Source organism: Microchirus variegatus (assembly GCF_963457635.1).
Source record: "Microchirus variegatus genome assembly, chromosome: 17".
Lineage (NCBI taxonomy): Eukaryota > Metazoa > Chordata > Actinopteri > Pleuronectiformes > Soleidae > Microchirus > Microchirus variegatus.
Window position 1 is genome coordinate 10,776,410 of NC_139818.1, and position 15,850 is coordinate 10,792,259.

General features: G+C 40.9%; 1 protein-coding gene across 4 annotated transcripts in view; it reads right to left on the reverse strand.

Annotated features, from left to right (window-relative positions):
• Nucleotides 1-13,898: 13,898 nt before the first annotated feature.
• The window catches only part of tcf7l2 (transcription factor 7 like 2), a 90,384-nt gene continuing 88,432 nt past the window's right edge, over nt 13,899-15,850 (reverse strand). For all 4 annotated transcript variants that reach the window (XM_083903989.1, XM_083903988.1, XM_083903987.1 and 1 more), the window contains one exon: nt 13,899-14,968. In XM_083903989.1, the coding sequence (XP_083760115.1) occupies nt 14,512-14,968 (457 nt within the window). In that variant the 3' untranslated portion in view covers nt 13,899-14,511. The remainder of the gene's footprint in view (nt 14,969-15,850) is intronic.

The window sequence follows — 15,850 nt, forward strand, 5'->3', positions numbered from 1 at the left end:
TCCTGTTCTCAACTGCTCTGTGTTGCAGTTACGTGCTAAGAGGCGTTGCACATATCCACGTTCTATCTAAGCATGGAGGTATGTTGACAGAAAGCACCTTTGATTACATCCTTTTCACCCAAATTCCTTTTTACCACGACACTGAGTGCAGTCATTATTTCCAAAGTCTCGTCCTCATACGGATTTAAATGTGCAGTTGATGTGCCACGGCTGAGGGAGTCAAGCAGCCGAGTTAACACAAGAGGCCTCATTGTTAATTTGAGCATCCTGGCTTATTAGTTTGGTTTTGATCTATCGGGAGGCGCCTGGGTGTCATCCCATCGCTCGTTTTCCCTCTATCCCACTTTGAATGGTGCAAGTGACAAAAGGCCTCCCACACACAGGAGCCGGTGCAGTGTGATCACTGCGCGCTGAGACACGGGGAGGTGTCAGCACTAATCTCCTTTAAAATGGCTCCTCTAGTCTTACATCCCATGCTCACAGCGTATCCTCGGCTCTGTAATTGTGTCTACACGACGAGACTCGCCGTCACACTTTTACACCACTTTTCTTTCATGCGTCGAGCGAGCGCGCCACTGAAGTTACGACACATTTCACTTGACTGAGGAGGGTTTGTTTTTTTTTTTCACCTGCTATTCTCAGTCACATCAGTGCGTCGTGTGCTTTCTAATCTTCTCAAAAGAGGATAATAAAAAGTAATATACAGTATAAAAACACAGTGCGCTCTCATTGTCAACCTCGGCAAGAAACAAACTTGTTAAATATACACTCAGGTAAAGTGATTGAGACTTGAATTTTACACAAACACGGGTTTATATTCAGGAGCCTGCAGGCAAATTGGATGAGGATTTGAGGTTTTATTTTCTGAGCTTGTCAAGTTTTAAAGGATATTGTATAACCACCCAGTGATTTATATATATATATATATATATATATATATATTTATTATTATTCAGGCTTGTACCTAACCATACATACCGTTACTCTCCTTACATCGATAGTCATCTGTCAGACAGCATTTTTTCTTCTGTGGATCTTTCTTTCAGCCAATTCAACAGCCTTTATTGTGTGTAGTAGTTTGTAGTAGTACACCAGTATATGCTCTGAAATTAATTAATTCATTTTTGTATTATTGTGCATATTAACATACATTTATGCAAATATGACCCATGGCCTGATTTTGTAAAAGGCTCCTTAAAAATGTGCAGTGATGATGTGAGTATCTATAAAGTACATGCATTTTTTTTAAAACATCTTGAACATGAACCCGTTGTGTTCTACTATAAGATTGATTCGTTTGGAATAGTTTGTGTAAATTAAATACATAAGTTTTTAAAGTAGTAAAAAAATGACATTCAGGGAATCGATAGGTTTAATATAACTACACTGAATACAAGATCAAATAAAGTTGTGTTCCAGCAATTATACTACATGAACACATGTAGTACTGCATGTGCCTGCCATTTCTGGTGTGACAGTATGTTTAGATTTAGTGGTTATAATATTAGTGTATAATCTGATTTTTTTTTTTTACATGGTTGAATAATAATTGGTTTTAAACCAAAGATGTCCTGAAGCTATTTGATTAAACTTTTACAAAATCAGTTATTGTTCTGTCCCTTTCCTGCGTGTCCTCTTGACCTCTCTGTGTCTGTGTTTTATAGATGGCAGCCGATTGTTCACGTGACTGAGAACACAAAAAGGATCTTTGTGTCAACTTCCCTCATTGGCAGTGGCGTGTTATAACTCAGGAGTCGTCAGGGCCAGCTCGACAGCAACACGTCTCACTTAGGAAGAGGAGCGATGAAGACAAGGAGGACAAAAGCCACTCCATTAATTCAAGACTACCAGAGGACAGAGATGCAGCCATTTGGAAAAGACGTTAGTTTCCCCTGGAATTGTCTGCTCCTAATCCCCTGACAGTGAGTTTGGTTGCTGTGTTTCTGCACTGTTCTGTAAATATGAGAACGAGCCCACAGCTGAGGTAGATTTCCCAAGGTCACAGCCAGTGATGATGAGGAGCAGAGCTGACTTTATGCATCTGGACTTCATTATGAGAGGCTGGAACAAACTCCACTATCATTCCTGCTATCTGCCGAGGGAGACGGAAGACAGCCACACAATCCAACTTAGCAGGGGATTGTCTTCCATCTTTCCTCATGTTTGGGGGGGGTTCACCTTCCATCCTCCTCTCATTTTCCCCTTTTGTTATTGGAACAGCTTCATCTTCATTTCCACGTCTGCGTCTGAAGTGCTGTGTGTTTATGCGAAAGCCATGTTTGGCATACTTGTCCAGACTGAAGTGAATATTGAAGTGCTTGTCAGGGCTTTAACTTCAAGTCTGCCTCGCTTGCCTCCCACCCCCCCCCACACTTTTACTTTGCTCAGAAAGTTTCCTCTTCCTCCTCTCCCATGCCTCGTTGATGCCCCGAAAAAGTCAGAGCTCTGCCTGTCTCGCCCCCAGGACAGAGAGCACCTAGCCACATGCCTTGTAGGCTCGCCAGGAGCTCAGCGCCTCTGAACTAACTGATTGCCACACAGGAAAAAAAAATATCCCACACTGTTGCCATTTGCTGCCAATGTGAGGAAATATGGAGCACATCAAAGAAGCATATTCACTTACCCCCTATACACACACACTCATCAAGCCAAACACCCCAAACCCTGTACCCCCCACACACACACCTTCTCCTGCCTCTCTACTCTACTGCGATATGTTTGCAGGTGAAATTAAATGGACTAATTTTTCATTTGTGTGTCAGAAGCAGTGCAGTGGACTGTGTGGCTGAGAGGAAAAGAAAAATCAATGCAGCCTTAAGTGGGAGATCAAAGTCAATATGTAGGTTTGGATTGAGCCACATTGTGTCGACGTCTTTTCTCCCTCGTGTGTGAGGAAAGCATTTATTCACATTAGATGTGTGGAGAGTTACACGTCCATTTCCCTGAATGTCCTCTCTCTCTCGCTCTCTCTCTGTGACACACAACATACAATGTGACGTTGCTGTGTGATTATCAGTAAGCCATATTTTATGGAAAAAAAAATGAAAAAAAAGGAACCTTGGATTCCACGTCATGCTTCTAAATGCATCTAAATACAACAACAACAACAAAAAGGTGTTTACTTTTAGCCTGCAGCTTAACGTCAAGTCCCAATGTTGGTTCAGGTTATGTCCACCTGTTTTATACATTTATAAATCAACCGTTATCACTCGCTCTCCACAAACGGCTGAGACCTTGCCTTTTTAATTTATTTAGTCGTCAAGTTCACAAAACTGACGATATGCGAGAATCATCCCTGTCCTTGTCACATTATATCCCTGTTCGCTGCAATGTATGGAAAGAGTAAAAAGCAATTTGTTCACCCCTCCTGTGCGAACGACACAAACAACCGCATTTCCTGTCATTTCATTTGATATGTCATTGCTGGACCTTGTACCGCAGCAAGAAACAACGGGGATCCATTGTTGATATCTGGCAGCTAAAGTTGCATCACCTTGAGAGTTCCGAAGGTGAAAAGCAACACAGCACAACTGGGTGTTTTTTATATATATATATATATATATATATATATATATATATATATATATATATTATTATTATTATTTCTTTATTTATTTCTGTTTCCCTCTAGTGAGATGTCACATCAAAAACAGCCCCGACCAAGGTGTGTTATTATGCTGAGAGAATGTCAGCCAGTTACAATAGGCTGCTTAATGAGGTAGTGTGGCAAACTTTCAGGCAGGCCATAATATGAATTATTTGTCATTGGCGCTCTCTCTCTCTCTCTCTTTCTGTGTCTGCGTGCGTGTGTGTGTGTGTGTGTGTGTGTGTGTCTTTGGAAAGGGCCAGTGTAAAGCAGGATGAAGGCAGACCTTGATGGAGAGATGTGGCACTAGCCTGGGGGCTCGCTCCACTGTGAGGGTAGTTAGCTCGCTGCACACCGCCATCATTAGGGACTAGGGCACTTGTGCTGGGAAGGTGACACACACACGGGCCTACATCCAGACAGCAGCACACACACACACACACACACAGAACACCTGTATGTACGCTGCATTTCTTCTACAACACCTCTTTTCTGTCGGCCTCGGCCTCGCACTTGCTCTCAAGGTATTTTGGCTTTATTATGTCTGAGGCCTGAGGCCACCATATGAAGGAGTCGACTGTCTGTCAACATATTTAACAATGATCAGGCCGTGAGTAAACTTTAACAGTGCAATGATTAATATATGCTGTACAGTATCAGAGACATAACAGGGACATTATGTGCAGTGGTTAGCACTGTGGCCTCGCAGCTGGAAGGTTCTCTGTTCAAATCCCACTTAACCCTTTAACACCTAAGCCTCAAAATGTCTGTCTGGACTTTTAGACTTATAATAACCCTTAGTGCCTATGCAGCACGGATCTGATATTGCCGTGGGAATCATGCACAACTCCTTATATGGACATCCTGGAGGTGTGTGTTTATAGGTCACTTATTCAGCCTTTAAAAGCCTTCTTCTTATGTGTTGTTGAGTTAAATCTGTGATTATTTTATATCACATTTTTTAGCAGTGATCGAAAGTAGCAATAATTGTGCAGAAGACCGTTTTTTAATTTTATTTTTGTTCATAAAACGAGCTAAGTGTACTCTCAAATGTGACATTTTGAGTACTTTTTGCTCAGGTTTGTTTATATAGTTGGCGAAAATGAAAGCATGTGTTCAATCAGGCTGCGTAGTTTGTGCTTGAAAAAAATTATATAAGACGCTCTATATTGCACATTCTTATAGCCTCTGTATAAACTGTATGTTTTAACATAGTCATGGGAAAAAGCAGCCGATATGCTCTGAGTTCTAAGGGCTAATCTTAAAAGGGCCAGACAAAGTGCTTTTGCACATATTGGAGCACAAGCAACAATATTTGTTCACAAAAGAGGCAAAAGCAAAACTTCTTCAACTACTATATCTGGAAAAAAATAACTCCTGCATGTCATAATTGTATTGCATTGTGATTTCTAATCGGAATTGTTTCAAGCAGTGTGAAGAAACACATCTAAGATTGAAATTGGTTCCCCCGAAATGATAAAAACGATGGATGGACGGACTCATGGTGCTAAAAAATGCTACAAAATATGAATTACAAAGGCACATTAAGATCTTGAATAATTTGTTTCAGCTTGATAATGAAAGTGTTCATTCCAGGTTGTCGTGAGACTTCATGGCTGTCCTGTCAGTAACAGCACAGATCACACACACACGCCAGAGGATCCTCAAAAAGCCAATGATTGTCCTGTTGGCTAAAGTAAAACACGAGGAACACAGAATCTGTTTCTCACTCACTCATCTTCTACCACTTTATCCTCCACATGAGGGTCACCGGGAGGCGCTGATGGCCAATCCCAGCTGAAATAGGGCAAAAGGTCACACCCTGGACAGGTCGCCAGTCCATCACACGGCCACAGCGAGACAAGCAGAATCTGTTTCTTCTTTCAGTTTATCTCCGTCGCCCAACTGTCTCCTCCGCTCTCCATCTGATTTCATACATCAGACGCTGTAGTGTTCGTGTTTTGAAGAAGGACAGCAGGTTCAGACTCTATATTCTCTTCTGAAAGGCTTAAATGTTTCTGTGACAGAGCATCCCTGCTCATCCCTCCCCTCTGTGCACTCATTGTTGCTTTCACCGTCGCGAAATACGCACAATGTGGGCCTGAATGCATCCATAATCTTCCTGATTAAAGGGGTGGCCTTGTTCCTGGCACACTGTGTGATCGTCCTTTAGCAAAAGAATTGTGCAACAAATTGTACCATTTTTACTGTGTTTGTTAAATAAGAGACTCTCATGTGGCAAGAAAGAAAATCTCTCTAATTGCCCACCTTTCATGCCACGCATCATTCCGTTCTTCAAGGTCAGAGGATCATTGTTGCCAAATAAAGAGCAGAAGGATTCGTTAAACTAGAAAAGACGAGTTTATTTACAAGTTACTCCTCGATATTGTACGTAGTCAAAGGAAAATAGGTATAGACACAGTGTCGTCGTGGGCATAAAAAGATGAGGACCCTTGAGAAGTTCATACAATTCTAAAAGCAGACACTGTCCTGGCTTCAACCATTCAGGTTTTTATTTACTTGTTCACTACATTTATCATAAAAAAAAATGTTTCTTTCCTTCAGAGCGGCATGCCGCACAGTCATTTGTATTCCTCCGGCATAAAGCAACATATGGCAAGCATATAATCACAGATTATCCTTAATGTCATTTCCAGCTAGAAGATAAAACACTGTGGGAAAAAGGATGTGCACTGTGCAACATCAAAAGTTCTAATTGAATTAGCAAAGTTCATTTAAATGACAATCTCCTTTATATATACCACACATATATATATATATATATATATATATATATAACCCTGAAATATACTGCCAATGTTTAAAACGCTTTTATGTCGTTTTTTTCAAGTCTTCACTGATGAGGGCCAAAACATCATGGCAGCTCCAAGAACACGCTTATCAAAACAACACAGCACCACAGTCCTCATTTATATTTTGCAGGATTTGGCCAAGTTCAGGTTCTGCACTTTCTGATAATGTTGGCTGTACTTTTTTTTTTTTTTTTTTTTTTTCAAAAAAAGGGACTTTTTAAAAAAGATTCCCAGGCCTTTTATCTGCATTGCACACCAAAACAGTCACTGTTTCGTACAACAAACATCCATCTTCTACTGCTTTATCCTCCACATGAGGGTCACGGCTGTGCCAATCTCAGCTGACATAGAGTGATAGGCCGGGTCACACCCTGGACAGATCGTCAGTCCATCACAGGGACACATAGAGACAAACAACCATTCACTCTCACATTCACACCTAAGGTCAATTTAGAGTGTCCAATTTATCTAATCCTAATTATTGGATGTTTTTGGACTGTGGGATGGAAACCGGAGAACCCAGAGAAAACCCACGCACACACGGGGAGAACATGCAAACTCCATGCAAAAAGGCCCTTGTTCCGACCAGTTCGCGAACCCGGTGTAACAGGCCATAGTATGCCCCCCAGTCCAGAATAAATTTGGGATAAAAACGGCCTATGCTAGATTAGACCCAGGGTATATTATGGCCTAGGCCGCTTTAACCCCAAAGTATAAATTAGCGTCGGCCAGACTATACCCCTCTAGGCCAGAATATTATTTTGAGGTTTTGACTGTATTTACACAAGAATGGATTTATTGTTCAACATTTTATTGAGGTTTCAACTGTGTCCTGTAAGTTAAGTGAGAAGGCTAACTGTCAAACGTTTGTTAGTAATTAGAGACTTGTTTTGGATAAATGTATGAAACTGTAAAGTAGTGGATGACTTCTATATCCTACATTTTGCTAGGTTGCTGATGAAAATGTTTTTTTATTTTCGGCTAAAGAAGTAGATTGTTCGAGGGTAAATAAATGTTCCTGTTTATAAATATTAGTGAGTGAATATACTGTGTAAATACAATGTCTTTACACGAGAGAGGTATACTCTCTTTAAAGGTGCATTATGTAATAAATCTAAAGCAACTGGCCATAAAATCCTCCTAATATGTCACAGAGACTCAGGAATAATGTTCATATAACAAACTGAACTCACCAACAACAACAGTACAGACAAAATATTTGCAATAAAAAATATATATTTTGCAGACTGCAAATCATGTTTATGTTTTGAAAATCATGTTTTGGCATGTGGCGCCACCTACCGCCGTCTACCAATCATTGCAGTCAGTAGAGTCTCAGCTGCTGAGCAACCACGAGTTGCCAGTTACGTCAGAAAACGAAAAACCTAAAAAACCTTGGTATTTTGAATTTGAATGTAGTAACCGTTTTTGGCCACATTCTTACATATAGCACCTTTAAACTTGGACACACGACTTATAACTTAGTCCATGAGATGAGGTCAAGAACAGCACTAACAGGGAGCTGACTTGGAGTTTCGGCTCATCACCAGTTTATGAAGCTCTTCTTTCTGAGCTGATGAGTTGTGTGTCAGTGGGGCAAGAGTCTTCATCAGGGAGCAACATGACAAAGTGCACCAGGAAGGAATGGACACACGTGTGGACAGCCTCCATGATGAAGGTCCCAACAAGGCTGTGATCCACTCGAGTTGTTATTTTGAAATATCTATTCCATGCAATAGAGGAAAACAGAAACCTGCAACTTCACATAAGACATAATCGGAGTGAAAATGGGCATATGGTTATAAAAGGACAAAAAGAATGTGAATGTGTATGAAAACATGTGGCATTGTCGTCCCCAGCAAAGGACATTGAAGATGTTTACGTGAGGCTGTGGCCAGTTCTTCAGCTGTGATCAGGGGCAGCAGTTTACAGCTCCTTCTTTTCACAATATCTTTGTATTTTGTTTGTTGGAACCAGAGGACACATTTGATGTCTTGCATTGTTTTCGGATTTGTAGGCTTCGCCTGCAGCGATGGCCTTCAACATGTTTCCTCCTTGCGACGGTGACATCAAAAAACATAATTTCTTTACTCAGGTACACAAAGACTTTCCTCCCGCTTGGAAATGTAATAGAAGCATCACAGATGCATCCATGTTATACGTCGCCAGTACAAGTTCAAGGGTATAGCCCATACAAATGCATTAAGTGTGCACAATGCATACATTCAGAGGGAACAAAGACGAGTCCCGCATTTGCTTGATCACAGCTGAACCCCCCCCTTGAAGGGCGATCTGTACATTACAACAACATTCAAGTAGTTTCTTTCTTTCTTTCTATCTATCTATCTATCTATCTATCTATCTATCTATCTATCTATCTATCTATCTATCTATCTATCTATCTATCTATCTATCTATCTATCTATCTATCTATCCATGAGACGCACATATGACATATGAGTCATAGGATGTGCATCAATAACTTTTCTATCCTTTATTGCATTTTCCTCTCAGTGGCATTCATCCACTTTTCCTATGCATACACTGTATACAACTGTTTAGCTGAGTCTGTCTCGCTGTGGTCTACGCATATGAAGACATATATGAATTATTATAGGATTTTACATATAAACGCCTATACTGCATACAATGATCAGTCAAAACAATAAGTGGTTTTGTGCCATGTTTTAAATTCTTAGCCACAAAACTTATTTTGTACTTTTGTCACTCAGAGTCATTTTTCTCCTGGGCTGAAAAGAGACAAGTAACGGTCTAGATTTTGCATAATCTCAGTGTTGCCAAAATGGATAACTGGCACAGAATATCTGCGTTCACTGTGGGAATAAAAAAAAGGACAGAACTGACCACAGCTTTACCTAACAATTGGTTTCTTCTTCTTGATCAAACATAATATGATTTCATTATATTAATATGACACAATCCTTGTTTCTGTCTATGCTGTAGTGTTGACACAATGAAATCCAACTCTTCCATCTTCTTAATAGCATCAGGTCCAGAAAAAAAATGTACGTCATTCTTCAATTTCTCACCCACAGTATGGCAGGTTTGTCAAAGATGCATGTTCTTACACAATCTTCTTATCTACAAAGGTTTACAAAAGTCTACGACCTTTGACCTGGTGTCCAAAAACCCGAGAGCTCAGACAAACTTGTACCATCAAGTCAATGGTGTGTATGTATGTCAATGGTCACCACAGTTCTGTACCATTCATCCATTCACTCACACATTCACACAGTGCACCTATGATGCCACGCATTTAAACCTTTCATATCCATTCACAAGCTGCCGACACAGCCGTCAGGAGCAACGCGGTGTTAAGTGTCTTTTCCCCAAGGACACAACTGCATTTAGACGAGCGGAGCCGGGAACCGAACCCACAACCTTGAATTTGTAAGACGACTCACTCCCCAACAAGTGACTGCAACATGACGGATGAAGGGGGGGCACGTTGCTAACAGGAGTTGTCAGCATTAATGCATTGATGGTGATTAATTATGGGTTGACCTTAACATGATATATATCTATATATATCTATATCTGCTGGCTCAGAGAGAGAGAGAGTGAGAGAGAGAAAGACAGTTGGTGTCACTCTTAACAGCAGCTTGTGCGACAACTCGAAAAACCTGCAATACAAATAGACCTCAGGAAAGAAGACTGCGGATTAATCGCTTAGTCAGGAAGTGAATAAATGAAGCTGGAGCTGAAAGACAGTCAGAGATAACTCACTGCTATTTCTACGTGTCATGGAGTGACTGCCGGTGTCTATTTAGACTCTGTTTGCATATGTTCACACTGCAGCGTGGTTCACTCATAACCCCAACAGAGAAGGTCCTGCTCGTTCCTTCCCTCTGTGTTACGTTTCAGCTGTTGCTCATTGCTGCATCATCGAGTCTGTAATATATTTTATTCATTCAGTTGTATTTGTTTGTATTATTGTGCGTATGAACTGTTTGCTGGTGAATATATTTCCCAACTTGGAATCAGTAAACTTTACCATTACCACATTAACACAGACCCAATTCTAACCACTGATCAAAACCTAGAATCACTGCACAGGCTGAAACAACAACTTAATCAACTACTAATTTAACCCCCATCATCAGTTTCTGTGTTTTTTTAGATTCATTAAAACAACTTTTCTAACATTCCATCTTCCTAAATGTGATTTTTGTCTGGTTTCTTTGCTCCCTCTCACAAAGAAACCACTAAAGCGGGATCATTTTTTGGTAGACATTTGTGAACGTCATCACAAGAGACCAAGGAACAAACAAACCAATCTATAAAATAGTCACCACGTTAACCGACGTTGAAAACGATCGTTAGTTGCAGCAAAAAGAAGAAACCCTTCCGACACACTGCAGCTAATCAGATTCTCAGGCAAAACAGAGAGTCAACTGAAGCAGAGACGCTGCAAGAACCTGCCTTTATAACCTCGCACAACACAAGGTGCAGCCAATCGCTTCTGATGAGCAAGAAAACCTGATTTGGACTCTGAATCTGTGTCTGACTCACACACACCGGTCTCACATTAGTGACGCCTGTCCTCGGTTTGACATCATGTGCCTTTCACAAAACATGAAACTTGTTTGTACAATTCTAAATAAGGCTATACTTAAAGCTGCAGTGTGTCAACTTGTTATTGTCATTAATGCTATTAATCTGACTCTTTGTGAACAAAAAACACATGCAACATTATTTTTTTTTATGCTGTGTCCTTCACCCGAAAATGTCAATGTCAAATAAATACCATCAGACCTGACTGAGGGAGTGTTTGTGTGCATACAGGGGTAGAGCAGGAGTGTTTATCCTGTCTAACTACTGAACAACCAGGTTGTTTTGAGTGGTAGAATTCACATTTGAAACTTTTTGTAGGCGCTTCTTTGTAATTTCAGTCATGTGGAGCTGAAACACTTAATCAGCATTGTGTGAATTAATTTAACAATGTTTTCAATAAAACGGGAATTAGTTTAGATTAACCCTTCATCACCTAAGCCTCAAAATGCCCCTGCACTTTTTTTGCTTATTTTAACCATAAAAAGGCCAGAAAATGCCCTGTGCCCATTTTTCCAGAATAACTTACAATATCTGGCAGTTATTTACAATTAACTGCATGTTAAAATAATGTATTACCAATTTAAAATGGAGAAAAACACTGTAGTATATGAACGTAGTATTATTTAAAATAACATTTTGCTTGAGTTGTTGTCTCAATGTGCAAAAACAGGCCAAAAATGAGAAACTATGTACAGGTGTTTTTTCAACTCTCTGCTCCCTGGCGACAAAGATGCTGATTCGCCAGCTTTCTGCAACAGTGCGAGTGACATTACTGTAATAACTGTAACAAATAACGTTGGCTATCAGACTTTCAGAAAGTTGGATAGCACAAACTTTTACGTAATCACGGTAATGCAAAGTGCGCTCGTGCAAGCAAGTCGTCTGCGATAAGCTCGGTGGTAAAGGGGACATGTTATGCAAAATCAACTTTTTAATCATTTAAATCCTTATAGTTGGGACTCTGGAGGTCCTATCTGTCGGCAAAGTGTGAAAAAAGAAGACTCACTCATGTTTTTGTGGTCCTCCTCAGTCTAAGTACAGGAGATAAAACATGCGATGTTGACTTCTGCACTCATTGGGACGTCACAATGCGCTGAATTCCTGGAATTGTTGCTCCGCTTTGTCCGTAAAACAAGTGAGAGTATCTGAAAACCAGAAGTTCGCGAAAAGTTCTATTCTTGGCCCCACAGTGCAGCACAGAGTTCTACACAAACTTCCAGCCTCAGAGGATTTATCTGTCCAGTGGATACATGTTATATCTGACGGCAATGTGCCTGCTAGAGCCTGCAAATGATCACTTTTCCAAATGCTAACTGCTGTTAGCTTCCAGTAGCCTCTGTGGCTGATGTCATTTCCTGTCCCTGAAGTTTCGTTTTACTTTTTTTTTTAAGGTGAACCTAAAGAGATACTACTAAACAGAGTGTTTACAGGGCTGTTTTTGCAGGGTGATTGAACTGCTGTGGTGCTTCATCCTTATGATATTTTGACCAAAGCATGTCACAGACATGTTCATTAGGACACCAGGGAACTAGGTTAACTTGGAGAAATGTAATATATAAAATATAGAAATATATAATATGGCCCCTTTAAGTTAGAATGTTACATACTACAGTTTTAAGACATGGTCATAGACCACTCAGAGCTACCTCTCGAACGCTGGGTTTCAGAATGAACGGAGGCCACAGGTGTGCACATACTAAGTTGCTTTTATTAATACAGAACTGCATGCTACAGAGACTGTACAGCATAAACATTTATTCATTACAAAAAAACATGGTTTTGGAACCATTTAAAATAACAGGAAAAAAACAAACAAACAAAAAAAAGATAAGAGCATAAAATAGAACAGGAACATCACAGCCGTTAAGGAAACATTCAAACTATTTATCATTAGCATCTTAATAAACCAGAGAAGAAATCGACAGATTACAGTCGCGTCATGTCAACTACAATGGCACCGAGTGGATGATTCTCTTGTAGCTTTTTTTACAGCCTCTTGCAACATCAACATGCCTATTTTTTCTATCTACCTATATGTAGTAGTGTACTTAAAAGTGGCAGTTTGTGTATTTTTTTGTATTTAATAGTTTTTTTATGAACCTAATATACATAATTTGGCCCTTGTGGGTTTATACAGTATGATGTCCGTCTTTTTATTAAGTTTAAATTTTAATATTTGACAATTTTGCTACCAAACACATTTGTTATAGCAACATTTATACTACATACATAGCAATCTATGTAACGTCACAGCAAAGAATGGCATTGAAAAAAAAACAAAAAAACAAACAACAACAAAACAAAAACAAAAAAAGTGAGATTTCCCTACAGCATGGTTGGAGGGGCAGAAATTATCACAAATTTTGGCACGGAAAATCTGTACACGAATCTACAGTCTGAGCGATGTGACTGTGCAATAAAAAAGAAGGGCTTTAGACACTTTTTTCCGACTACTGAAGACATGGTACCCTCTGTCTCTTGTTTCAAGTTTTCTTTTTTTTTCTCGTTTTTTGTAAAATGGCTTATAGACGCATTTCTTGAAATGAAGTTGTGCATACTTCTGTTGGTGAGATCTACACAGAACACTGAGTGGAGTCCAGGTTTTCAGCGCGGAAAGAAATCATTAACAAAAGATTTTTGCCTTTTAAAACCTCCTTGTAAAAATGGATCATTCATATATAAGTCGCTTACCTTAAGAAAAAATATTTGTACAATGTATTAAGAAAAAAAAACGTCCAAAAGAGACACATACAAGATACAACAAGCAATCTCTAAAGCAATAAATACTACTGGTCCTAGCGTTGTGACATTTTTGAATTTAATAACCCTTAACCCTCCCACCCCGACCTCCCCTCAAGCCCACCCAACTTGCCTGACTCCGCCCCAAAGGTAAACAACAAAGAAAAAAAGACAACGCAGTGGAAGAATGCATATTTAACACAGTAATCCCCTCCCCCCCTTTATTCTGTACATTTAAACAAGAACAAGTAACATCACAATTAAAGTTGTTCCTCAGAGAGAGAGGTGTCACCGCTCGCCTCTTGCCCTCCTAGATTTTGAACAGATGTCAGATGATTGGTTCGCAGGCTCGTATTTAATACAAATAAAGAAGTAGAACCAACTCTTTCAAGAAAAGGGCTCACTGAACGATCTAGCCTACCTTTTTATATCCGTCTTTTAAACATTTTGAAGTTGAACTAGATAATTTTTCTGTTTTGCACTGTTGAACACTACAAAAAAAAAGAGAAACAAAACAAAACTTCGTAAAAATTTTGGCAGATTCACAAAGCTATACTACAGCTCACTGTATCATTTCTTTATAATAATTAGATCTCTTCTGATAATGACGGGTCAAATATTGACCAATGAACCTTAATAAAAAACGAGAACTTAAATTTCAACGCCTCGCGGCACAGCAACAGAAAGAGAAAAGAACCGACGGAGAGTGTGATATAGCTGAGGGAGGGCCTAGAAAGGTGTGTGTGAGTATGTGTGTGAGTGTGTGTGTGCAGAGCAAGAACGCAGGAGAAGAATAGACTATTCTATAGACTTGGTCACTAGCGACAGAGGCTGGGAGGCCGTGGAGGGGAGCAGCGAGTGGGAATGACACAGCGATGCCGAGGGCCGGACCAGTGAGGACACCACAGAGGAGCCCGGCTGCCGCGAGGACGAGACGTCGCCGTGCTCCAGGGCTCCGTTGTGGGAGGAGGTGCCGGGCGTTTTGCGAGCTGCAGCGGAGTTTCCCCGCTGAGCCAAAGATGGCGGTGGAGGCCCAGCAAGGAGGTGCGGGTGGTGGAGTGGCTGGTGGGCCGGTTTCATAGTCAGTGAGAGAGGTTGCATTTGTTCAGTCTGAGGTTTGGACTCTTTTGAGGAGGGGGAGAGAACCACCGAGGAGGGGGAGGATGGGGGGGAGTCGAGTAAGCTTCCGTCCGTAGAGGGAGGACTGGCACAGCTGCCTTCACCTTGGATGTAGCGAATGCACTTTTTTTTTCTCCTGAGGGACAAGGCAAGAGAAAGAGAACGTCTTTTAACATCTTCAAACTGCTGCGCCTCTTAGCACGGCTGCTCACTTAAATGCACCTTTGCCTTTTCAAATTAGGGAGAACCAGTGGGTTTCACTTCACTGGTCAGATTTCAAAAGGTGCTTTTGAGTTGCTTTTAAAAACCCTCGTGCTAAGAGGAAAGGTGGCAGAAATGACAATCTCCAAATACTAAACCAGTGGACAGGACAGACATGAAGATCACAGGCGAAACACCTGGACAGGAAGCAGCAGGGGAAATGTAAAGCACACACAGAGAAAATGATGATGATGACGATGAGATGTAGTGGTTGTTGCTCTCTGGATTTAAACCCCGCCTTTCTTACAAGCAGCTGGGGATCAGCCTGTTCTCTCCAGCAACATGAAGCTAGTGGACCTGTCTCACTCCTCGACTTCAATCTGACTCTACTCTCGTCTCCTGAGGGGACAAAGTTTGGATATGAAGCAAAAAAAAAAAAAAAAAAGTCAACGCGATCCACACTACCCTGCATCTGCCCCACGGACACAAGTGTGTGCGTGTGCGTGAGAGGTCAAGGCACTATGTTTGCATTCCTGCCTGAGGTCAAGACCCCCCCCCCCTCCTCCTCCCTCCTGAATCCCGGGGCCAGACCCGTTGTGCTCAGTGGAACCCGATGAACTAACATGGGAGGGGAGGGGAGGGAAAGGGGGAGTTAAAGGAGTGCAGGGGATTGTTGCATTTATCTTTGGTGACTCTTCTGTGTTGAGATTTGGTTCAGGGGGAATCTTTGCCCACCTCATCTTTACCCTGACCCTGGCAGTGACCCCTCTCTCAGCTCTCCATTCTTATATCAGGATGCCTGAAGGCCTTGGAGTAT